This window comes from Rhamphochromis sp. 'chilingali' (genome assembly GCF_963969265.1).
Source record: "Rhamphochromis sp. 'chilingali' genome assembly, chromosome: 17".
NCBI classification, from domain to species: domain Eukaryota; kingdom Metazoa; phylum Chordata; class Actinopteri; order Cichliformes; family Cichlidae; genus Rhamphochromis; species Rhamphochromis sp. 'chilingali'.
In genome coordinates, this window is record NC_137944.1 from 20,578,327 (window position 1) to 20,603,235 (window position 24,909).

Genomic DNA, 24,909 nt, shown 5'->3' on the forward strand with positions numbered 1-24,909 from the left:
TTATGTTTGTTGTTTTTGCTAAACAGCATGAAAGCATGGATCCATCCTACCTTGTATCAACAGTTGAAGCTGCTTATGTTGTGATCATACTGATTGCACAAAACTGTATTTGTTAAACTTTGAATGATCTACTGGGTGTGCTCGCTATCTCCCTGTTTCAACAGATGGTGTTTCATGATCAGATTTTGTTGTTGCAAGCACCACCGCTATGTTTATAAGCTCATCTATTCAGGAAACAAAGTTAAGTGAATCTGAGCAAGGGAGGCCATCACCCTGCTGAATAATTATTCTGAATTCTATTGTAATCCTTTATTACATATTTCAACACTAGAAAGAGATCAAAAGAAGCTGAGATGATTCCTGTGCATGGATATGTGATTAATGTTCATCGAACATTGTTTTGTACAGGTAATGGATTGCTGTGATCAGTGTGATGAGCATTTTGCTGACTCGACAGGAGGGAGGGGGTTCTCGGTGTACTTCATAAGGCCATTAAGAATATACTCCCTGGAACACAGTCTGAATAATCCCTGTGGCTTTGACTTCCTTTAATCATCTTAGCCAAAGCATGGCTCCCAATGTGCCTGCATGGGAACACCTGTACTGGGCCACAGCAAATGGATGGTGGTTATCATCTTAATCACCCTCCTGTTCCTCATGCAATACTCAGAAATAAGCAAGCGCATTTATGCTGATCAAGTGAATGCAAAACAAAGCAAGTAAGCTGAACTTTAATGCAAATGACTGAAAATGTAGTCTTAGTGTCAGCTGTTTATCTTTATCATTTGAATCCATCCGAAGGTCTAGTTTGCACACATCCCACATTAGGGGAGAAACAAACAGTACGGCAGGTAAAAGATACAGAACGCATGCAAAACTGGAGAAAATGTTTAAATAAGAGCCGGAGCTGCCATAAACTGTGTAAATATTTAGTAAAAGGTGGCGCTGTATGTGCAGCGTTATTTAATTTTTTTAATGGTAAATAATTTGTAAGCAATTAATAAGTAAATAAAAGTATAAGTTATTTTAATGCTTTTTAAATTATTTTAAACAGGTTCTTGATCTGTATTCTTGTGTATGTGCATCAGGTGGCCATTAGCCACAAAATGACTTATAAAACAATTACTTCTATATGTTTATAGACCATTATAAAACATTAATAAACATTAATAAGCACATAGATGCTATTAAATACAGTGGGGTTATGTTTCATTTGATATACTCTTTAGTAAACGAACAACTTGTGGCTACAGTTTTTAAATGCTAATCGCCATTCAGGTGCCGGGCTCCTGTTGCCAGGAAACCGTGGCTTCCCATTGGCCGCTGCCGCTCCACGTGATGCCGAGCCTTGACGTCACGCCCAGAGGCTGTGGGGCTAAACAGAGTGTGTGCAGCGGATCGGGAAAAGAGCCTGGTAGAGTTTGGACTGCGAGCACCCGGGAAACTCCAGCTCACCTACCGCACAGCTCTGCTTCCTCTGAAACGTTCACCGTCCTCGTACTAATAATGGACTTCTAAAGAGACTCCTAACGAGCCCCCCACAGCAACTTGAAAGCGAGGTAAGCGGTCGCTGATGTTGTGTTCGTCTCTTCCTTCGCAGTTTGCCCGCTTCCTCATACTTTGTTTCCCACCCCTCCTCAGTTTTCCCTCCCCGCACTCAGGTGAGATGACTTTACAGGTTGAAGAAGCGTCCTTGTACCGCTTCCAAAGCGCTTGCCTCCACTTTTATTCGCTTGTCTTAAATGACCAAAACAAGCAGCCTTTTTTGCACATGTTTTTCTAACATAACTTTGCAGTTGCAGAGGTATTTCGCGACGCTAGCAGCGGATAAAGCTTTACCTACATTTCTAATCGGATGAAGGTGCTTCTTCTTGTCCTAAATGAGCCCCTGAAGAGAAGAGAGGTGTTCGTTTTCAGTCTTTGCACTCTCCATTTGATTGAAGCAGGAGTGAGAACAGGAAGTGAAAAAAGAAGGGAGTCCTGCTACCACACAAGGCTGAGTGAAGCAGGGTATCTCATTTCAGCAAATGCACATCAGTTAGCCAGTGGATTAAAGCAGGGCAAGGGTAGCTTTACTGGACTGGTGGTGCTGCTTCACCTTTGTCAGGTGAGTGGGCAATCTGCTTTCTGCAGAGTTTCTGGTTAAAGTGTGGGGTGTCTGGTCAGTGCACTAATAAGCTGTTGGAAGAAGACCCAGAAGGAAAACGCACAAAAAGGAAAGCCACTGAGAAACCACCAGAAAGCGTTTCAAATATTTGCAGGCTTCTGCTTCTCTTATCTGAGTCTTTTGCTTTTTGTTTGTTTAGTGTAGTTGCATGCACTGCAGACCACATGTAAGCCTGCTTGAGCTGCATATACTTAAGGCAAAGAGTCTCTGTTAGCTTAAATAACAGAAGTCTGAGCATTTTGACAAACATAACGTGTATTTTAATTTAGAATAAAATAAATCCCACTTGTAGAAGCTGTCCTTTTGATTTCTTTTGAGGGATGGTAAAGGCTTCAATTTTATATAAGTAAAACTGAAATGAATTGAATCTTTTGCTTTATCAAGAGACTCTGGCTTAACCTGACACAAATCATGTTTTGTTTTTCCTATAGAACACACATAAAACATCCCTCTCACTCTTCCTGAGGTTGAGCAAAAGTAATTAATAAATTTAATGCGAGTTAAATGGGTATGGATTGATTAATTTGGTTAGCTCATAACAAAAAAGCTGAATATTTTTGCTGTTTAATAGCAATCAATTGGTAGCAATTGGTGCCCATTATGTGAAGATTTCCTCCCAACAGCATGTAGAGTAAATAATTAATATATAAAATATTGACTCTGTTGGTTTCAGGTTTCCATGAGACGGACCAGCAGCTAATGTAGGATTAAACTGACTGAAGCTCCATCTCCAAGTAGCTCCTCCAGGCTTCAGTTGAACTCGTGCAAATTTCTTTCTTTTTTTAAGGCGTCTTTTTGGTTTCATTTGTTGATGTAAACACTGTGGTGCATTACGGTTGAGTTTCCTCTGATGGTTCCAGTGAAGTGGCCACGGGGGGATCAGACAGGGAGGTGGTGTGAGGGGGAAACCATTAACGGACACAGAAGCCGAGAAATAAATCCGAGAGTTCAGTGGTCCAGAAGAAATGGGAGAAAGGAGGGTCATTCGCATGCAAAGAAAACAGAAAACACACTCACACACGAAACCTCTAGCTTCCAGACTTCTGATTCGATTTTAGTAATTCAACAGCTCGAGCGGCCAATACAGCATAACAAGATAATTGAAAGACCTGTGGAGGGTGGAGTCGAGATAATGGCCCCCTTGGTGTCAAACGCTTTCAGGATGCTCACAGATGTGTGCTAAATTTGAACAGATGTTCTATTTTCACCGGCGTGGGTGTCTTCTCAGTTTGTTTTGGGCCAGACTGACCGCACTGGTAGCCTGGTCTGTAGTTAGGCTTGTCTGAGCAGCAGTCTGCGCCTCTTTAAATTGAATTACACTTTTTTTAGAGAGAGTAGACTGGGGGGGGGATAAAAGGAAGTGAAGGAGAAAGCTGGAGATAACACGAGAGAGAAGAAACAGATTCCGACCTGTCACATGGACTGTGTTTTGGATAGAAAGCCACATTTCTGGCATGCAGATATCTCTGACTGAGAGGGGTGGGAGTTGTTTAGTCATCTGATAGATTGACATTTCCATCTCTGTAGCCTTTTGTCTTTACAACAGGCTGTTTCAGGGAGAGACTCACATTTAGAGACTCTGTGCAAAAATAAGCGGCCCTCTCATGCAATCAGTGGCATTTTGCTGTGAGTGTGTGATGGCGTTTGTCCGTTCTGCAGCTCTGCCTCCTTTGGAGTCGTTGTCAGAGACGCTCCTTTTTTTTTCTTCTTTTTTTCGTTTTTATCTTGTTCTCATTCGCTCCCTCATAATGGCTTCGGTGTCATGATTGTGGTTTTCTGCAGCGCCTTGACGCACAACGCTGTCTCACAATGGGAGCTCATGTGCGCTGAATTATGATGAAGTTGTTGCCGTGGGAAGGGAAGAAGTCGTTTTTGACATTGGAGAGCAAAGTGCACGTTAAGCATATGTCGAACGCCAAAAGGTTCGTCGCGCAAGCATGAAGTTAAAGCTAGAGGAGCAGATGGATTAACTGTCTGTTCTGTATGTCCATTAATAAAACTGTGGATATGTTTCAGCTAGGCACATAAATTTGGTTTTATTTTATTTACTTATTTATTTTCTGGGGATTTACCAATAAATTGCTGGAATATTGGCTCCCTTGTCTGATATGTATCCTTGGAAAAAACAGTAGCTGTTATTTTTCTGTTATTTCACATCAGATTTGTGCTCGCTGAGTTTTTAAAGAGTATGTGGTGAAAGGCAGAAGGACTTTCTTTTGTTTACATGAACAAATGAGAAAACAAAATGGTTATTTAAAACACCAGCATCATCCCAGACTTTCACAGTCAGAAGCTGGAGCTCCTTCAGAGACATAATGATATCCCCCCCCCCCCCCCCCCCCCCCCCCCGATGAAATGACACACCGGTAGTAATAAATGCATTGTTAAGATAAACACAAACAATAGGGGGTGTTAGAAGACAGAAGTGGCTAACTTTAAAACTTTAAAGCTGTTGCTCACGCTGAAGGTTAGTCGCTAGGCCCAGGTTACCCTGGAAACCCTCTGATGTATTTAAATATCTTATCATAAGTCAATCACCAGTATCCTGTCATCGGCAGTGGCTTCATTTATGCGTCTCAGAGTCGAGAAAAGCGTTTCATTATTTTCTTGGAGTTGAAGGTTGTTGACTTTCAGCACTCTCTGGTTGTCACGTCACTGAGAATCACTTCCTGTGTGGATGAAGAGCTTTAGTTTTTGTTTTAAGAGTAATTTGAGTTTTTGTCTCGGTTTTAATACCAAACTTTTACATTTTATGCAGCGAGCGATTGTTTTCATGTACTCTGAATCGTTTCTACTTTATTTGATGATTAAGACGAATGATTAAGGGTCTGTGTGTTTTGACCAGTGGTCTATAAATATGTTTGGGATCATGTCACCAAGAAATTCACGAAGTGATCAAATCTGAGAATCCAAAGTCAGAACATTTCAGCTGAATAGTCATTGATTCAGCTCTGGATGATGTTTCACATGTAATTGGAGTTGATTAAGTTTACCAACCTGCTTTGACTTTTAAGTTGTTTCACTTTTCCTAAACCTAAACCTTGAGTCGCTGTCGTACTAAGTTACTACAACTGAGTTTCACTGTTGGTCTGTGCATCCTGTTTCACCGGCAGAAACCCAGTGAAACCTCACTCACATCCTCAGACTGTGTTGGATAATCAGCAGCAATCCCACTCTGACCTTATGCTAAATAACACGGCAGATAGAGTTGCTCGGAGACATTCAAGGAGCTGCTAAGGCATGCTGCACCGAACAGCCGTCGTCACTTGTAACGTGAGTGTGTGTGCTCCCAGAGCTATGCGGCCTGCAGCAGATATCTGAGGTGCTTTGAGATGTTCGGGATCATCAAGCATGTGATCGCTGATGGATGGTGGCCAGAAGATGTTTATATTTATGTGTTTTAACCTTTGACATGAGCGAAACCTCACTTTTCCAGCTGCACGAGACTACCTATGATGCTTCAGTGTGTCTTTGCGCTTCGTTTCTCCCATAAAAAATGCAGGAGTTTGTCGGCTTTGCACTTCACTCCGCTGGAATAACTCCGAAGTTCATCTATAACTAAAACTGCGCTTGTAAATAAGGCTTTCAAGGCCTTGTTGTTTGCTTTCATACTTCATTTTCATGCACCAAACGTCAGTCAAGTTGAACTCAACAAAGCAAACTGGCAGCGAGGATGAAACGAATTTAATAGAAACAGAAAGGACGTGAGATGAAGAACATTTTAAAGCTGCCAGCTGCTTGAACCTCGTCCAGTATTTCCCTTTCATTTGGAATATGTGTCGCAGCCTCCTCTTGGCACGTCTCCTGCAGAAATAAGACAGTTTATTTGTTTGTTTTGTTTGTCTTGTTTGTCTTGTTTATCATTTTTGCCTCATGCTTCATCAAATCACCTGGTAACATCTTTGACCATTTATCCATTAAAGTGGTGGATTTACGTGCTAGTTAACGTGGACTGGCCTGAATTTTTGAATATGGAAGCACTTTAAAAACCCCCACCAAAAATAACATGGGGACAAAGATCTGTGATTTTCAGGTTTGAAGGTCGTACTAAAGCCTAGAAGGCAGCATATATAAGAGTTTTAAAGAGTTATACAGCCACAATCATCTGATCACAAATTCTTTCAAACGCAGATGAAGTGGAAGAGAACTGCAGATAAGCTACTCAAAGACGAAAGAGGCTGGTTGTGACGTCGGTTTGCCGTTGCGTAAACCGAGCCTCTGGGGGCGTTCACATGTGTCCTCGTCTAATGTGAGATGGTAAAAGTGTCATTTTTAATATCTTATCACAGCTGAGATGAAACAAACTTTTGAATTGCGGGTGGAGATCGGATTGCCGCCCCCATAGGTCTAATAATTGCTTGCTTGTTAGGTCAAGGATAGCCGCCCTCAGCTCTGCAGCGCGGGCACAGATGCATCATATTTCATTATGAATGTGTCATTCATAAACTGTCTATCTGCGATCGTGTCTTTCGGCCTCTCGCGCTCTCCGTTGACCTCCTCAGATCTGTTCTTGGATTATCTGTTGGACTGTGGGGTTAAGATTTACCTGCAGGATATAAATGGAGCCTTGTGGCTGTTGCGTAAGTGGGCAATGAGATGTTCTGGGACGAATGCCATGTGGAGGCCCTTTGAGTCAAACAGCACGAATGAGTCAAGTGTAGTACAGTGCGAAGAGCTGTCTGCATACTAGGGCTGTGCAATTCGTTGGATTTTGTGTTCAAGACTAGATAAAACGGGGATTGTGGTGATGCTCAAATCCAACTTTACAGCAGCGGCTTTTGACTTTCTCTGAAAACTAAGCCCACTTGCTGTCAGACTGATGCATTTTAAGCATGTTAAGATCTATTTTATGCCAAAAAAAGGTTAAATATGTGTGTAAGTACTGAATCTTCCTTTCTACATGCGGTTGATTTCAGTGTAGTTCTTGGTGGATTTAAAGGTGTATTTTCTCTTCTCTTGGCTTTGATCCTCCTGTTGGTGCCACTGATGATGCTGGTGCTGCAGGTGTGCAGTTTGTTTGTTGGGCTGTTTTTGGAGTTAAATCTGCCTGGAGGCCCAGCAGGTGTATCCCGTCTTCTGCTAAAGACCTCAAACCTCGAACACTAAAGCTCATGGTGGCTGTGTGTGCACCGTCAAGGCCGCACTGAAAGAGACAGCCTGTTCTGGAGAGCTTCACTAACACCTGTGCAGGCTGAGGTCAGCGGCTCTATCTCAGGCCCGTTCTCCCCTCCTCGGGTTAGACTAGAGTCACACTCTTGTGCTGACCTTATGAGATGGTCGAGGGAGAGCCCGGCTAAACCGCAAGATCCGTCTACTTGTCAAAGCATTAGTTATGTAACGGTGCCATCTAGGGCTGCCACAAACGATTATTTTGATAGTCGACTAGTCACCGATTATTTTTGCGATTAGTCGACTAATCAGATCATCATCCATTGGACGTAAAACTACAGCTTATTGCACCAGCAGCATCTGCTCTTATATAACTATCATTAGCTTACAGCTTTAAGTGTTTAAGGTCTGTGCTAACTAAAAATAAAGACAAGATGATAGTTTATTAAATTTTAATGAAATCTGCAGATTGTTTCGGTGAAGTTTAATCAACTCCTTGCTATCTAAAATATAACGGGACACCGGAGTAAATTTTCCAGCATCTCACACTTCTGATAATCAGCTGTCTGCTTGACGTTTATTCAGCTGTGTAAGAACTATAACTTTAATCTCAGCCAAACCGATTTACTCAGGAACAAATAAAATACTAAAAAAAAGCCAAACAATAACATTTTAAGTTATCTAAGTGACTTATATATATTTAACCTGAGTAGCGAAAGACGGCAGTGGGTTTGAAAATGATCTGCCGGGAGTCCGGTGTTCTCACGGCGCTAGTGAGCCTCGCCCCCGGCTCGCTATCGAGCTAGTGGGTAACAGATGTCTCCGAAAACGTCGGAGCGCTTTTGAAAATATGTGGTGTCTTGATAAACTGAGCAGATATTTGAGGTTTACACAGCTACATTCTCGCCTGAAAATATGTTAAACGTTTATTTTGTGACCCAGAAAGAATAATAAGAGTAACATTAAAACTAACTAGCTGCCGCCATTGTTGGAAACTGGGCTGGGCCGCGCTATGAATTCTGGGACAGAGCTTCTTCTTCTTCGGGGTTTAACGGCAGCTGGCATCCTTGTACATGCAGTGCTGCCATCTTCTGTTTCAGTCCGTTATTACACTCTTAAATCCTACTAATTCCTGCGTCTTTTGGGATCTTACAAAGCTTCAAACGACGCGTCGACTATTAAATTAGTCGTCGACGATTTTGATAGTCGACGTAATCGTGACTAGTCGACTAATCGTGGCAGCCCTAGTGCCATCGCTGGTCCGCCTGCAGCACCAGGTAAGAGCCTTACCGGTTAATTGTTGGCAGTGATCTCACAGAGCTAGAAATAGCGGAGTTCTTAGGGTGACTGGCTGAAGAGATGTTCAGCTTTTTTCCCATCAGTATTTCTTTTAAAATACACACAGACCTTCAACCGAGAGCCGTTCCTCTCGACTGTCTCAGAGGGCTGCATGAACTGTGCATGATAGTGGAAGAGAGAGAGCCATCCATGCCTGAATCGAAAACACATCATTAATGGCAAACCTGCTGCAGCTAAGCTTTAATTTAAGTTGGATTTAATTACATCTGATTAACTGAGGGAGACGGGGGTCAGAGCAAAAGGTTAATGTAACATTAGCGATGTTTACATGTGCAAAATTTCTTCAGTCTCATTAAAGCTCAGATCAGATCTTCACTGTTTACACGGACCCTAAATAAAATGATCGTGACCCATCATGACGTGCGTTTACTTGCCAAATAAATTGTTTTGACATCAGAACTTTCTAACCATCCGGAAATAGTAGAAGAAGTTGTTGATGTCCGATATTAAACAAACACCACTGTTTAGATTTCTCTGGCTAATGTAGCTCCTGCAGTTAAAAATGTAGTGCCACAGAGATGGTTTCAGATGCTTGTGAGCAAATAATGATGGTAGTAAACTGGGTTTGTTTGCAGCTGTAACTCCTGTGGTTACCCATAATTGCAGGGTGGTGTGTAAACGGCCTCACACATCATCATAGGAGTAATACTGTGCATTACTAAATACTTAGAATAACTTTATGTGCTTAAATCTGTCTTGTAGTTTTATACATATGTTTGTATGAAATAGTTTGTTAGTTTTTTATGAGCGGTAATAAAAAGGACAGGAAAACATTTGCTCTAATTGGCCTGTGCTTACTTACCAGTTAAACTGTAAATCATCTCATCAGTCACAGATCACAGTGGAGAGAAAAGAAAAACGCAGAGGAGATGCAAACTAGACACAGATAAACCTAAAGTTAAGTTTTCATTATATTAATTATTTGGCTCGTAATAAGTGTGCAACATGGCTCTGTGAGAGAAATGTGCAAATACAAATTAGACTGGGACAAAGGGGATTGGAGCATTAATTCATAGCCTCAAAGCAAACCGTCTAATTTTTCAAGGCTGCTGTGTCCTCATCAGCCTTTGTGCCATTCGAAGTTTAGTCTGCTTTTCGCTGGAAGATGTGGTGAAATCACTGATTTTATGAGTCTGATAACTCTTTGTCATCATCACCATCACTTTATTTCTAAAGCACTTAAAAAACTCCAACATAACAGCTGACCAAAGCGATGTATAAAAATGAGAGAACCAGAATAAAACAATAAATCAGCTATAAGTTAATTCATAAAAGCTAGTGAATTAACTAGCTTTTATGAATTAACTTATAATTGTATGTACCTGCGTATGGTACAGGTACATACAAAGGGCCAGAGTACAAGACAGATAGCAGCTCACACTGGGTAAAAGCCATGAAGTTTTAAAATCGACGAGAGATGGAACCTGTCTGGCCTGGCTAATTCCAATCAAAAGACAGTTAAAATAATCCAGGCAAGAGGCATGGATCAGTGTCTCTAGGTGGCTTCTAGACAGGATGGACTTGAATTTTGATAGCCACCTCATCTGAAAGATAGGCGACTTAACCACAGCAGGCCTCTCAAAATTTCAAAATCCCTGGTAGCCCTTCGGGCAGGGACTCTTCAGTTTTTGGTAGCCCAAAATAAATTTAAGTAGCCCGAATAAAAAAGAGAGCAATTTTTTGATTGATGTTTTGTTTCCTTTACAATATTATACTTTAATGTATAATATTGTAAAGGAAACAAAACATTAATCAAAAAATTGTTGAAAAACAAATTACAACATTGTATAAAAATTACAATCATCAACTCAAATACTTGGTTCTAATTGAACAGAAATTTATATGAACTTGTAAGAACTGTGTAGGACATGAATCAGTCTGTGTCAGATCCTGAATTTGAAATTTCCACTGAAGTCACGGGTAAGAGACAAGTGGAACCAAGATCTAGCTTTTTGAAGTTTGCAAAGACTGCTACATTTTGCCAGTGGTAGTTCACTCTTTGCAACATAGTACGCTGTTCTAAACAGATTTTTCAGGTTTATTTTTAGTATGTTATTTGCAATTGGTGTTTGTTCTGGGAAAGATATTGCAGACTGAGCAATAATGCATTTCTTGCATTTCTCATGGGTTCTAATGGGGGCCTTTCTTAAAATGACTGGTCCCAGTAACAAAGGCGCTTGTCGACTCAGAAATCGAGAGAAAACCAACAACACACCCGGCAGAACATTATGTTATTTACACGGGTGCACATAAGTGGTCCGCATGTGCGCATTCGCTGTCAAAATAAAAGACGCGCACCAGATAAGAAGTTGCAACGAGCGTTTGCGTCCATATAAAAAGCACTGTTTTTGTCCGCTAGAGTGGGATTTTCACGGCACATTCTGCACCACATCTCTGTGCGTTCATCATTTGTTTGAAGCCAGCTCACCTCCTGAAACCACTTTTCCGAGAATACGTGCTTCTTTTGTGGTTCGGACTCCTTCTGACATTTCTTTGGAGGTGGAGGAACACCAAAGTAATTGCTTAAAGGAGCTTCTTCGACATCTTTAAGAGTTCTAAACAAATGTCTGTCCTCCTCCTGAAAATCTTATGTATGCAAACACGCGTTGCAACTTCATATCTCGTGCGCGTTTTTTTTTTTTTTTTTTTTTTTTTTTTTGACAGCGAATGCGCACCTGCGAACCAGTTATGTGCAGCCCTGGTTATTTAGCTCGTCATATTGCAGCCACAGAAATTCTTTTGTCCAAGAAACCATAAAGCTGCACTTTCTTTTTGCCTTATAGTCTGATTTGTCATAACTTTTCCGTTTTGTGGTAAGCTTTTCTTTGGCTGTCACTTCTTCACCCCGACCTGTCTTATTTGGCTCAGCAGAACTAAAATATATATCCTGCTGCTTTTACACAGGCACTCACATAACGCTCAGCGATTCTCTGCGCGATCAACCTCTCACATGTTTAAGCTTGCTGCGGGAGATTTCACTTGTCATGTTTGCATAGTAAGCTAACGATTGATAAGACGATGTCAGAGGAATTGGTGCACAAATTATCATCACTCACCAATCAGTACTGTCGCTCTCTATACACAGTTCGCGCAATTGCAAAGTGAAAGCAAAAAACAAGCGCAAATTCAAACGTGATTTCAATATGTCACATATTGACAGTGGCTCACCGATGCCAATGACATAATTACCCAGCTACATTTCTGAAAGAATGCAAAAGCATTGACATATATTTTTCCTTCCTACTATAGCCCAACGGGCAGGGCAGAGATAGATTTTGGTAGCCCGACTGGAAAAATCGCTAGCCCCGGGACGTCGGGCTAGCGATTTTGCAAGCCCTGCACAGTGTTGACATGTGACTCAAGTTTTATACTTAGATTAGTGATGCTGGATTTTTTTTTTTTATGTGGGGCCAAAGAAGAAAAGTCAAAGGTAGGGATACAGCTGGAGCCACAGGATTTAAAAAGGAGGACCTCTGTAAATTTCTGTAAAAATTATGGAAATTCAGCGCTGTCCATCCCCTGATGTCATCAAGACAATCAAGAACCAATAATTTAAAGGAAAATAGATTTGACAGTCAACAGCATATAAATGAACACTTTCAAAATTTGATATTCATTCAGGAAGGCCTTCAGCTGGGTGTAAATAGCTTTTTTCCCCCTAAGGTAACTTGGAGATCGGCCTAAAGTCTTTCAATGATGAGGATGTACAGATCCTGAACAGGGAGGAACACTGGTTTGAGTTGAGTTGCCAGTTTTGTCTCTGCTATATCAGTTTATTCTTCTGTGATTATTTCAGCTCTTTAATGGTATGTACGGAAAATTAGCAACAATAAGCAAATTTTATGTAGAGTGAAAATAACCTTAAAAGCAACACATAGACATATTTAAACTGTCAACATGCTTTAATCCACCTCTGCTCTTTCCTTTTTTTGTAAAGCCATTAAGGGCAATACTAATTAACCTTCCCCCTCTGGTTTAAAGTAATGGAGAGAGGACGTATTAGCTGCCTCAGTTCCTCCATATTAATGTTTAAACAGCAAAGCTGGAGGGACTCTGTGTGATTAGGACCGCAGCTAAAAGCAAGCAAATTAACAAGCCATCAGTCGTTGTAGGAAGTGCCGTTTCATTCTTTTCTGACTAATTATGCGCTTTTCTTTTCTTGTTTATTTGGGCCCACTCACAGCGATAAACAGGAGTGATTGCAGGGTCAGTCGTCATGACTACGCAGGACCAAATAATCAAAAAAATGTACCCGAATCCATCGAGCAATTAAAATGCAGATTCGAGGCTGCGGTGGCACCAGTCAACGCGTCAGATAAGGGATGAGTTTATGAATGAAGTGGAAATGTCAGAAAATGTAGGAGAAAACTAAACTAAACCAGAGGGTTGGGCACACGTACGTAACAGAAGCTGTGTTTTTGTATGTTAGGCGTAAAAATGTATTTTGGATGTGATAAGATTTCTTATAAAGATGGATTTTAAATGTGGGGTTCAAAGACACTTGGGGGTCTGGAATTCATAGCGGGAAATGATTTGATGGGGGACTGTTTAGACCATTAATGGGTACTACTGGTTATTAACATTGATTGCCTTCAAGTTCCAACAAACCCGGATCATCTATTCACTCGGTTTGCAGTTGTCTTAGCAATCCTGGGTATGCAGAACTTGCTTCTTAGTCCTAAGCTGTAAATACTGTGTTATCTTTTCTTGGATGATAAAATGTCTGTAAGGAATCACTACTTCTTGCGGGACAACCATTCACTGAGGGGCAGAGTGACTGCTTCATGACTCTTTGGGGTCGTACAGAAGTGAACTAACAAAATTAGCCTTTCAGTATCGCAGGATGTTTCTAATTTTAGAGATATTGCACTCTGATTCTTACATGTGAATCAGTAACATGATGTGAGGTTTTTATTTTTGCTCTAAATGCGGTGAACAAGTAAAACAAGAAAATAAACAAAATAAGCTGATATGTTTTTTGCAGGCTCAATAATTTATGAACTGACACCCTGAAGGTTTAATTTCATACAGTAACTTTTAGGACTATTAAAGCTTATTAGAAGTATGATAATGAACAGATGTGCCTGAAAAAGGAGAGCCGTAAAGGTCACCAGACTCACTACAGGAATCACTGAATGCCCATAGGCTGTATATAAAAGATGGTCACGGTGCCTCAAACCTGCACTTTTTTTGATGTCCAGCAGGGGGCTGGTGCAGATTCCACAGAAGTCTGTGGGGAATCAGACTTAATGCTTACTTACTAAGGCTTCAGTGGGAAAGGGTTCAATCTGTATCCTCATCCTGCTTTTTTCACACTCAGTTTCACTTCACCACAAAGACATTGTGACTTCTGCCACATCTCCAGGGGCTGAGCTGAAGGATCAACAGCAGTACAAACATAAACAAGAGCAGCCCACATTACCAATTGGTCGAGGTGTTTTTGCCCTCATGTAACCAGACACAGCTAATGTGCTCTGTTACTTATACAACAAACACTGGTAAAATTCTGTGTAGCATACACAGACTACCAATTTTCCACAAAAACATGCGGTCCACAGCAGGCTATAGCCTGCAGGTTAAGCAAAAAGCAGCATTCCTTAAAATCCGGTTTAAAAAGAGTTAAAAATAACGCCAAAGATCTAGAAGACATCCTGCAGATACCAGCAGAATCCTGAGGAGTGTAATGTTTAGGGAACGGTGTCCTCAGATTAGTGTGTGTCTTTAATGGGTTTATGAAAGGATAAAGCCCCCCTCTCTGTCCATATATCAGCTATACCCTTCAGCTCCAGACTGTTTGCGTCTGTCTAATTTAAAGGCACAGACTCGCTTCCCTGTCCGTACATCCACCGTGCAGTCGGAGACCCCCTCCCCTCCGTGTGGCGTTTTGCTCCAGGATAGGTGTGTAAACAGGTGCTAATCTCTGTTCCCGCTGCCGCAGAATGGGAGTGAACTACTGGTAAAACAGCAGGGAGCTCGTCTGAGGTGGCTGCCGCACTGTCTGCGCTCATTGTTTACTCTGAGTTAATTAGAGGATTATAGCCGCCTGTTTATGGAACAGTGTGAATGTGAAATAAAAGAAGACGAAATTGGATTTAAGAAAAACCAATAAAAACACAGACTGTTTAATTCAAGGCGCGCGCACACACTTTCACACTTGCTGCAGGATTACTTAAACTACTGTCACTGCTAAATGAACTGATGAGGGTTAAATCTGTTTCCTGCCTTTTTTTAATTTTATTTTTTTTCTGTAGCAGAAGTTTGACTTAATCCTCTTAGCTATAAGAGCTCATGCTGTTTCCACAGTGTGTATGAAGCTCTGTCAATGAATTAATGGATCAGCTAAATGAGCAGAAAACTGTCTGCATACATGATGATGATGATGATGATGATTAAGAAACTGAAGACTGTACCTGTATGTTTCACTCAAGAGCTTACAATAGACTAACGTGTAGTTATTGTGAGCTAATAAGTTCACATGTGTTTGTTTTTGCTACATTTTATGAGGTTTACAAGTTTCATTGTCAAGATTTGGAATAGGAAAAAGGCCAAAAGCCTGAGTGTAAACAGAGAGGTCCTGGAACTTTATTACCCTTCCTGGAGCAAAGTACCTCCACTGCTTCGACCCGACCTGACATTGCTGATTGTATCTGTCATTATCCTCGGCTAAGCTTTTTACAGCTTCCCTCTTTCTTTAGCCTGAAGAACTCAGCAGCAAGCAGTGTGACAAGGGAGGGTGCTAAACAAATTAGCTACAGGGGAAGACGATGAACTGTGTCCTCTGCTGAGTTTCCTTTCTGCACCAAATTATTAGTTATGGAGGAGTGCAACATTTGTCACACTGTGTTTATCTTACTTTCCTCAATCAAAATGAAAGAAAAGCTGTCAGATGTTTTGATACCAGCTCAATAAGCCATCTCGGCTGCGATTACAGAGGATGTTAATAGCTGTGTCTGCGAATGAGCCTCAGAGTTCATGCAGGAAATGAAAGATGCATCTGCAGAGATGCATGCACAGGCAGAAAGGCATGTTATAGGTGTGGTTGTGCATCTGTCGTAGTGCTACACCATGAGAACATACAATGGTCTTGTGTTGCAGTTGCTTGTGCACAAGATCAAGCTTATGCTTTCCTTTTATCTAGTGTGTGTGTGTGTGCGCGCGCATTTTTCCATTTAATCAGCCACCAAATAAATGAAAAAGATAAAATCACATAAGATAAGAGAGCATGTGCTAGTTCAGCGCCACATAAGTGATTTCCCTGCAGAAAGATAAGAAAGAACAGTGGAGAATATAAACAGATTTAATCAGTGACATTAATTTAATCAAAGGCATTAAATAAAATTTATAAATGGTACAAATTATTATTATTATTATTATTTGTATACTGTTTTTGTCCTTCCTATTTCTCATTCTTTCTGACCCTTGTGCTGCTCTAACATGTGAATTTTCTGGGTGTGGGATTAGTAAAGTCTTCATCCAAGGGAAAAATTATAAATGCACATTTTACCAAAGTTTGTTTGACATGAGCAGCACAAGTAAATGTGACGTTACAATGCTAGGACATGCCAAAACACCTTAAGGGATAGGTTTACTGCAGTTTACTGTCTTTTGCTCTCATCAGGCTAATTTCTGGCTGCAGCATGCACCGATAAACACAGAGGGAGACCAGCATTTAGCAGATAATATTGGACTGGATGTTTATCAGCTGATGGCAAACTCGACTCAGCGAATGAAGCTGTTGTTCCGTGGGTGATGAATGTATATTGAGCTATTCACTCACTCATATGACAGAGCAAAACCGTTTTTCGGCTGTAAAATGTGGATTTATTGCCTTGCCTAAAAATAAAAGCTTGTGATGAATGGTTTTATGTAAATATGAGATATTTACGCGGAAAAGTTAAAGTGTGAAAATGCATTAAGCGCTTTTATTCCCATTTATATCTGCTTCCCGCCTCCTGTCTCAGTAAGCCTCGAGGTCACTGCAGATGATTTTCTAACAACCTTTTAATGTCTTCTGTTTTCCGCTGTCAGCAGTCTAAAGCATCGCTGCCCTCACACCGACTACAGCCTCAACGCAAGCAGTGACCATGGGTAAACAGAACAGCAAGCTCCGTCCCGACGTCATGCAAGACCTGATGGAGAACACGGACTTCACCGAGCACGAGATCACCGAGTGGTACAAGGGCTTCCTGCGGGACTGCCCCAGCGGCTCTCTGTCCATGGAGGAGTTCAAGAAGATCTACGCCAACTTCTTCCCTTACGGTGACGCCTCAAAGTTTGCTGAGCACGTCTTCCGCACATTTGACGCCAACGGAGATGGGACTATAGACTTCAGGGAGTTCATCATCGCTCTGAGCGTGACCTCACGTGGTCGGCTGGACCAGAAACTGAAGTGGGCGTTCAGTATGTACGACCTGGACGGGAATGGGTACATAAGCAAGGCCGAGATGCTCGAGATCGTAACGGTGGGTCTTGCTTTGTTTTTTTGTTCCTTTCTAACTTTATTTCCCTCCATCTTTCTGCTTCTCTAGCTTTATGTACCCCTCAGGCTTTTTAGAGGGAGCTGCATGCCATCATGCTCCCCTGCTCATAAAACTATTCCTGCAGTGGAGCAATATTTTGCTCAGCCATCCATACCAGCTGCTGCATCATATCTGCTTTTGTGCTCTGAACCATTTCACTGCCCACAGCGGGGAAAGCAACGATGTGTAATTTAAGAAACCAGAAGTTCCTCTCTGCTTCCCTAAAAAAGACTCTGCTGCGATGTGTGGTCCACCTTCTGATTGTCATATTGGCTCAACACTAGTTGGGACAGCTGCGCACTTCCCCATCGTTACTCTACAGGAAACAGGCTCCTCGCCTTATTGGACGAATGCTTCAGACGTCAGTCGGAGCATCACGCACGCTCTCACACAACCCAGCAATCCTGTACACATGTTGTTACATCACACGTTGCGGCGCTAAATTGAGCCGAGTACCAAAGAAGGTGTAATCCCATTCTCCAAAGTCGGTGTTGTTTATTTAAAGCGCATGCGTAAGGTGAGATGGAGCCTATATCTGGACATAATCCGATACATTAGCTGTTCCACGCAGGCCGAGTTTGAATTTAGTCTGTAAGACACAGGGTGGCTGTGGCTACAATGTAGCTCCCATCACCAGTGTGTGAATGGGTGGATGACTGGATATGTAAAGCGCTTTGGGGTCCTTAGGGACTAGAAAAGCGCTACACAAATACAGGCCATTTACCATGATGAATTAAGTTTCTTTGTAATAAAACTGTTTAAAAAAAAAAAAAAAAAAAGTTATAGTCATATTATGAGGAAAAAGCGGTGAACTAGAGATTTTTAGCTAATCCAGTCGAAGGACCTATTTGTCCATCCATAAATTACAAGAACCTCTATGCTTTCATGACTCATCCAGTGGGAACGCTTTCTGGCCAATCAGCGGCATGCATTCTGTTGACGTCACATTTGTGGGTTGACTCAGCTCACCTGGAATCCTGGCAGAGATAGTGGGGGGATACCAGGTTCTGCCACCTCATGCCACACCCTAAAATGCGGGCCGAGTGGGTACTAGTGGAAAAGAAGTAGCTTATGAGATGATGAAATTAATCACCATCTAATTTTCAGTTGCAATGATGAGAAAATTCCTCACGATAACAACAAATGTTTCACTTGTTCTCCCATTAAAATCATCCCATGCAGAGATGCAGGAATGAAAGGAAGGTGGGGGGGAAAAAAACCCGCCACCCACAACCCTTCAGATTTAACAAAATCTGAATTAACAAAAGTGATTTTCATATTTTTTTTAACCTTTTTTTTTTTATTGCGGAAATTTTCTTCTGCTCCATATATTTAATAAAACCTAAAACAAAAATGTCAAAGAGTATTTCTTTTCTTTTGTTTTTTTATTTTTTTTTATTTACATGAACGCTTTCTGTTTATTTCCCTGCGGTGAAATCAGGCAGCAAAGAGTGAAAAATAAATGAAAGGGCCACTCTATCTTGCTTCTTCCCTGCAGAGATAAGTTGATCAATGGGTCACTAAGATGATCTTTTTTTGTGCACTTTGCAGTTGTGCTTAATGGACTCCAGTTTTCCACTGAGATATCATCTGTTTGTAATGCATTACAGCCACTCTTAGAAAGTTTGAACCTGCATAAAAGGACATTAAGGTTATTTTGTTGTTCAGTGCACGAAACACTATTTCGGTACTATTTTTCCCTCAAAATGTACATACTGAAACTGTTTTTCCCCCCATCTGTCTTCAGGCCATTTACAAGATGGTTTCCTCTGTGATGAAGATGCCTGAGGACGAATCCACACCTGAGAAACGCACAGATAAGATTTTCAGGCAGATGGACACAAATAGAGATGGTAAGGCTTCCTTATTATCTGTTCTTATTATTTCCATTTATTAATGTCAGCAAAGGATGCTCATGTTCAACATTGCAGTTTTCAAATAGTTTGTCTACAATACTTATACATACTCAGCGTGAGTATGTATAAGCTCTGGTAGTGGAGAGAGGACACTAAGTTTTATCAAAAGCAAGCACTTTATTGGCTGTTTGTAGTCCAAATACTACACTAAGTAAGTATTTGAAAATCAGAAATCAACACAGAAAACGTGGACAACATCAATAGATGATCTGCAAGGAAAATGGGACTGTTTATACACTGAGAGCTGATGGGGAATGAAACAAATGTGAAGGCAATCAAGACGATTGTAAAGGCGGGAAGTAAAAAGGTCGAAAGCAAGGAATTTAAAAAAGGGTGAAACTGCACTTCTATAAGGAGGCAAACGCTAAATAAGATCTAAAGAGGAAGAAGAGCCACAGGGTTGAACAGAGGGAACTAAAAAACCCAGGAAGAGGAATTCAAAAAACCAAGAATTCAAAACTGACACTAGCCCACTAAAACTCCATAAATTCAATAAGAAGTAAAGCCTCGTCCAGACAGGAAGTGATTCCCTCATCGCCTATCGCTCTGAAGCCAACAGAGATTCCAGACTCCAGTTGCCACGGTAACCCTGCAACCTATGCATTACCTTGCAGTCGCTTATAATCTGTGCCCCAATGGGTAGACGCTTGTATCGCTCGCCTTGTAGTTGAGAAAAGTTCATCTTAGGATCTGCCCCCTTTGCATTACAAATGATTTCCTGTGTGGACGCAGCCTCACGATCACATTTACAAGTATGGAAACCCTCAACCTGACAGTAACAACAACAACAAAACTAGCAAGTCTTAAACAGCAGTGAAACTAAAGCGAAATCACAACTTAATAATAACATTAACGGTGATGTTAATAATAAAAGCAAACAAAAAAGCTCAAAATCCACACAGAACCCTGGAATCATGACAGGATCTCCCTACAATGAGATCAGTCAGCTATGACTGTGTCTACAGCAGCCCCACCCACCTTCTGTTCAAACCTTCTGTTTGCATGGGTTGTCTAATAAAGAGAGCCAGATTACGACACCACCCCACACACACAACGCACATCTAAATTTTGAAGGTGCTCTTCAGATTTAGAGGAAACTGTTTCACTGGCAGCAGCAGCAGTTATCAGTCTTTTTAACTGCTTTGTTTTAAATTGCGCCATTACAGGAGAGGAGGCCTGTTACTTCATGGCTCACTGCTTTTTCCAATTTTTTTTTTTTTTAGTTTTATTGCAGCTACATTTTAAGCACAAATCCATTTCTTGATTTTTCTGTGTCTGTCCTTAAAAACTGGTTCCCACTCACAGTTGGTGTGGTTGTGCTTGTTGTCTCTTCCTCCTCCTGCCAGCTTTTGCAGCAGTTCATGGATTATAAAAAAGAGCTGAAAAAATAGTGAATATATATTTTTTGAAGCTGCTTTTTAAAATTGAACTATTCATATTGCAGCACCTGTTAAAGTCATTTATGTCTCTCACAGGTAAACTGTCCCTGGAGGAGTTCGTCGATGGAGCGAAGAACGATCCCTCCATTGTCCGACTGCTTCAGTGTGATCCCAGCAGTGCTGGGCAGTAAAACGAAAAAAGGACTTTTTCCACTGCAGTTTAATAGATTTAACACATTTTCAAAATCTCTCCCATCTGACACACCTGAGATTTTTCTCTTCCACATGGGATACCTCGAGCTTTAGAGGCACATGAACGCAAACAGACACAGATTAACATGCACATGCTACAAATAGTATATAATCTTTCAGATTCCTACATGCACACACGGCTCATGCGCCTCTACGCCTGGTCAAAAACTCCAGACAAACACATGTGGGTTATCTCACATAAGGTACAGATATAAGTCAAAAGAACTGAAATCCCATCAAAGACTTGTGAAACGCAGAGTGAAAGCTGTGCTTTCTGTCTGAGAGGACGGCCAGTGAGGATAATTCAGCACATTTGTGAGGTACTCTGAGCCAAATCAAGTTTTGGCTGTTTGTTTTCCTCCCCTTTGTTGTTATTGAAAGCATTATTCCTGATGTAAAGGGAGTCATGCTGGCTTTGTTCTGTGTGACTGACTGACTGGGTGGTTCTTTAAGTACTGCAGTGTAAATCCATGTCAACACTGGAAAAAATGAAGTAAGTAAGCGTGGGCCTAAAAGCGTTCTGAGCTTACAGTAGACTGAAGATCTGGGAATTGTAGTTTTTAACCAAAGAGTAATTGTAGATGGGGATGAAAGATTATTATTTTTTGTTTATTTTTGTCTTTTGTTTGAATTTTTTTTGTACATTTTGGAGGAATGTTACATGGAACCAAAACTGACTCAGATGTCTAAATGAAGGGGAATATCGTGACTACAGATTACAACCATCTGCTTCTTTGAAAGTGACTTTTCATGCCAAGTTCTGTATCCACACCCACACATACAGTATGTACACACATTAATTTTAACTACGAATACACGAACTTGGCATATGCATAGAAACCGAGCTGTGATTCTCCTTCAACTATAGTTCAACAAGTATATAATTTGAAAATCAAAGATAGATGTTATATGAATATATATAGTACGTACTTATATATTCTTTTACTCTGTGGTAACATTGTAGCAATTCGCTGCAATGGAAGAGATTCATTTTAAAATATTGACATATAAATTATTGGAATGTGATGATGAACATTTTCTTTTTCTTGACAAACATGATGTGGAAGAAAGTTGTACAGTATATTCACTCATATTTATGCTAGAGATGTTAAAAAAAAAGGAGAGGACCACACATATTGCTATGCATTCAGCTTTGAATATCATCTGCTGCATTTTAAAACTTTTAAAAGTCTCCTACACTGACGTAAGATAATAAAATGCCGGTAGTTAAGTTTTTCCACTTCTCAGCGTCGATGTTTAAATTCCAATGTAATCTTACATTCTTGCGCAAATGTGACGTCGTGTCCTGAACGTGCAGTTTTTGTCTCACGTGCAAAAAAATAAAAAATCAATCAATTTCAAATTGATGCTGTGACAGATGTAAATGATAACGGTTGCTTAACTGACAGGTCGATGCACTGACGTTACCGTACATAACCACCTTTATTTGTGAAGCACTTTAAAATGACCACAATGGACCAAAGTGCTGTGCGGAGGAATAAATAATACATAGTAAAGAACTACAACACACTAGCTCACATGAGGTATAAAATACACATTAAAAATACAAGTGAAATTAATAAAACACACAAAACATTAAAAGTAAAACAGCCATACAATAATACAGATGAAACAAGGGTGAAATAAAGTCAGCATCTCTCAAGCAAAAGGTTTTTTAGGATTTAAAGCTGAACATGATGTAAAGGAAGTCTTCTTGTCTGGATAAATGTGATATTAAGGTGGAAAAATGATAATAATTTAATTAACACTGTTAACATTTCAATGAGGCGATTGGTACTACAGTCTCACATGTCATTTCAATAGCATCTTGTGGTCAAGTGCCAAATGTAGAGGAATTTTAAAAAAGGAAAAGAAAAAAACACAGTATTGTATCTGTTTATACTGTACAGCTGTGACCTGTCGAACAAAAAAAATAAAATCCAAAAAACTGTCATTTTGTAGATTTTGTATTGTTAACTTGCAAAATGTGTTCTGTGTAGGATGTCCATTTTGTTATTAAAATAAAGATAAAATGGGGAAAAAGGCTTATTGTTTTTTTCACTGTCTTTAATGATATTTAATTTGAAGACACACTGTTAAGGAAGTTGACTGGAAAAAATGTCTACGTCCATTAATTACTTTGTAATTTTCTCTGCAGGCACCTCCACATGGGTTATGTTTGTGATGTTATGACAGCTACAAATACATATTTCTCCACAGGATTAATTAGTTATAATTTGTGGCCTTTTGACTCCTCATGCCATAGCAGTCTTATAATCCCCAACAGATTATATACAAGGCTTAAAAAAAGTGGAAAACAATAATGCTGGATATCTGTATTCATATGGTCTGGGTAATGTGTTAGGAACTAAAGAATGCCATATTGTTTAATGGAAATGGAAATGACCAACCCACAGTGGGCCCCCATGTGGTTGTGCGTGTGCCTGACAATGTCGGGGCATGCTACTAATGAGTTGATGGATGATGAGAGATCTCCTCCCACATCTGGATCCGGGCATTACTGAGCTCCTGGACAGTCTGAGGGGCAACCTGGTGTTGTCGGATGGACCAAAAAAATAATGTCCCAGAGGTGTTCAGTTGGATTTAGGTCAGGCAGCCTTGGGGGCCAATCAGTGTATCAATTCCCTTGTCCTCCTGGAACTACCTGGATACCCTCTCCACATGAGCCCGGGCATGATACCAGTCCTGCTAATGGGTTAAGGACCTTCTAAGATCCTTTTCAGCTCTCCTAGAGTAACTGCCTGTCTCCTGGAATTTCCTCCATGCTCTTGAGACTAACTTTTTCTAGAGGACTGCAGGTGCAGCCTTTGGTAGGGTCCAGGTATGGCCTCATGCTACTACTAGTAACACAGATCCTAGCCAAATACAAAGCTAGTAAAAACAAAACAAAAATCAACAACAGAAAAGATGAGGAATGACAAAAATGGCCTCCAACTGTAAAATCACTCCTGTTTTGGAGGTTTGAACAGAGGGCCCTTTATCATGTTTCCACTAAGTGCAATATTTATTGGTGATGTAAAATGGGGAAACAGAATGACTCCAACCAATTTATATAAAGTCTTATTAGTTTTAGTGTGTTGTTTGTGTTTAGTTCTAATTGGTAAAGGCTAACATGGTGATAAACTATGAGAAAATGACATGCTAGCATACCTGATAGGTGCCAATACGAATGCCAAAATGAAATAATTAATAATTAATAGAAAATACAAAGCATCATGAAATAAACTGTCACTGCAATTCATCAAGACCCTAACGTGCTGGTACCCTGCACAGCAAGTAAAGGTAAACAGATCCCAAATAAAAGACTAAAGCAGAGGACATCAGGTAACCAGTTGTCCCAGAATGCATTCTTATTTAAATCACAATGGTGGCTAAAGTACTACAAACTATATGTGATTTTCTTGTGTTTCTGTGTTGCCAAATATACTTTCAAGATTTGTTTTTAGGTGACAATGTAGTGGTGTGACCTTTAAACATCTCTTGGAATTTGCAAGCTAGCTATTTGCAAATGTGCTCTGATATTTATGGAGATGCAAAGTCTTGCTGGCCTAACAGCCACCTTGCCTTGCCAACATTCGGCTGCCCAGGCGGTTGGAATTAACAATACTCACCGAGAACAGCCTGGTCCGGGCACACTGTGTTCAAGACCCCATTCACTGTAAGGACTTCTGTTAAACTGAAAGCATATTCATGAAAACTGTTCACCAAGTCACAGCAACATCTTGGACAGCTTCTTTCTTAGCTGTTATGAAACTGCAATGAAACTCAAACATTTGGAGCCTCTCTGAGAACAAAAGTTGAACTAAATATTTTATAAAAAAAAAAATATCAGTGGCTCCACATTATAGTTTATACATTCACTGAACAAGTTAAAAGAAAATGCCTGGATCAATCCTGGGAGGAGAAATAAAATCCCTTTAGGATTACATTAAAAAGAGTATCTGATGTAAGAATGAAGCGCGAAACAGTCGCTTTGGTGATCCCTTGTGAATAAACTAGCAGCTGAAAGCTTAAATATTATTTTAATAAAATAAACTCCTATTAGCTTTAGCTAGCTAGTGTACCGCGCTAACTGGAAAATGTTAGCATACTAACATTCCACATTACATCCTCTAGATTACAAATAATAATAGTTCAAATGTAGACAACTCACCTAAATTTTAAAAGCTTTAACATTATATATATAT

The 24,909-nt window shown here is 40.5% G+C and overlaps 1 protein-coding gene across 2 annotated transcripts; it reads left to right on the forward strand.

The window, feature by feature from the left end:
- The first annotated feature begins 1,365 nt into the window (after positions 1–1,365).
- Positions 1,366–24,522, forward strand: LOC308384264 (neurocalcin-delta B). Of its 2 annotated transcripts, none has more exons than XM_080862736.1 (4): positions 1,366–1,559; positions 16,667–17,097; positions 18,902–19,007; positions 20,546–24,522. In XM_080862736.1, the coding sequence occupies exons 2-4, from the start codon at positions 16,720–16,722 to the stop codon at positions 20,638–20,640; spliced, it is 579 nt and encodes a 192-aa protein (XP_080718862.1). In that variant the 5' UTR covers positions 1,366–1,559; positions 16,667–16,719; the 3' UTR covers positions 20,641–24,522. The 2 variants fall into 2 exon arrangements, with proteins under 2 accessions (XP_080718862.1, XP_080718861.1); XM_080862735.1 differs by having other exon boundaries at positions 16,664–17,097; positions 20,546–24,520.
- Positions 24,523–24,909: the final 387 nt, after the last annotated feature.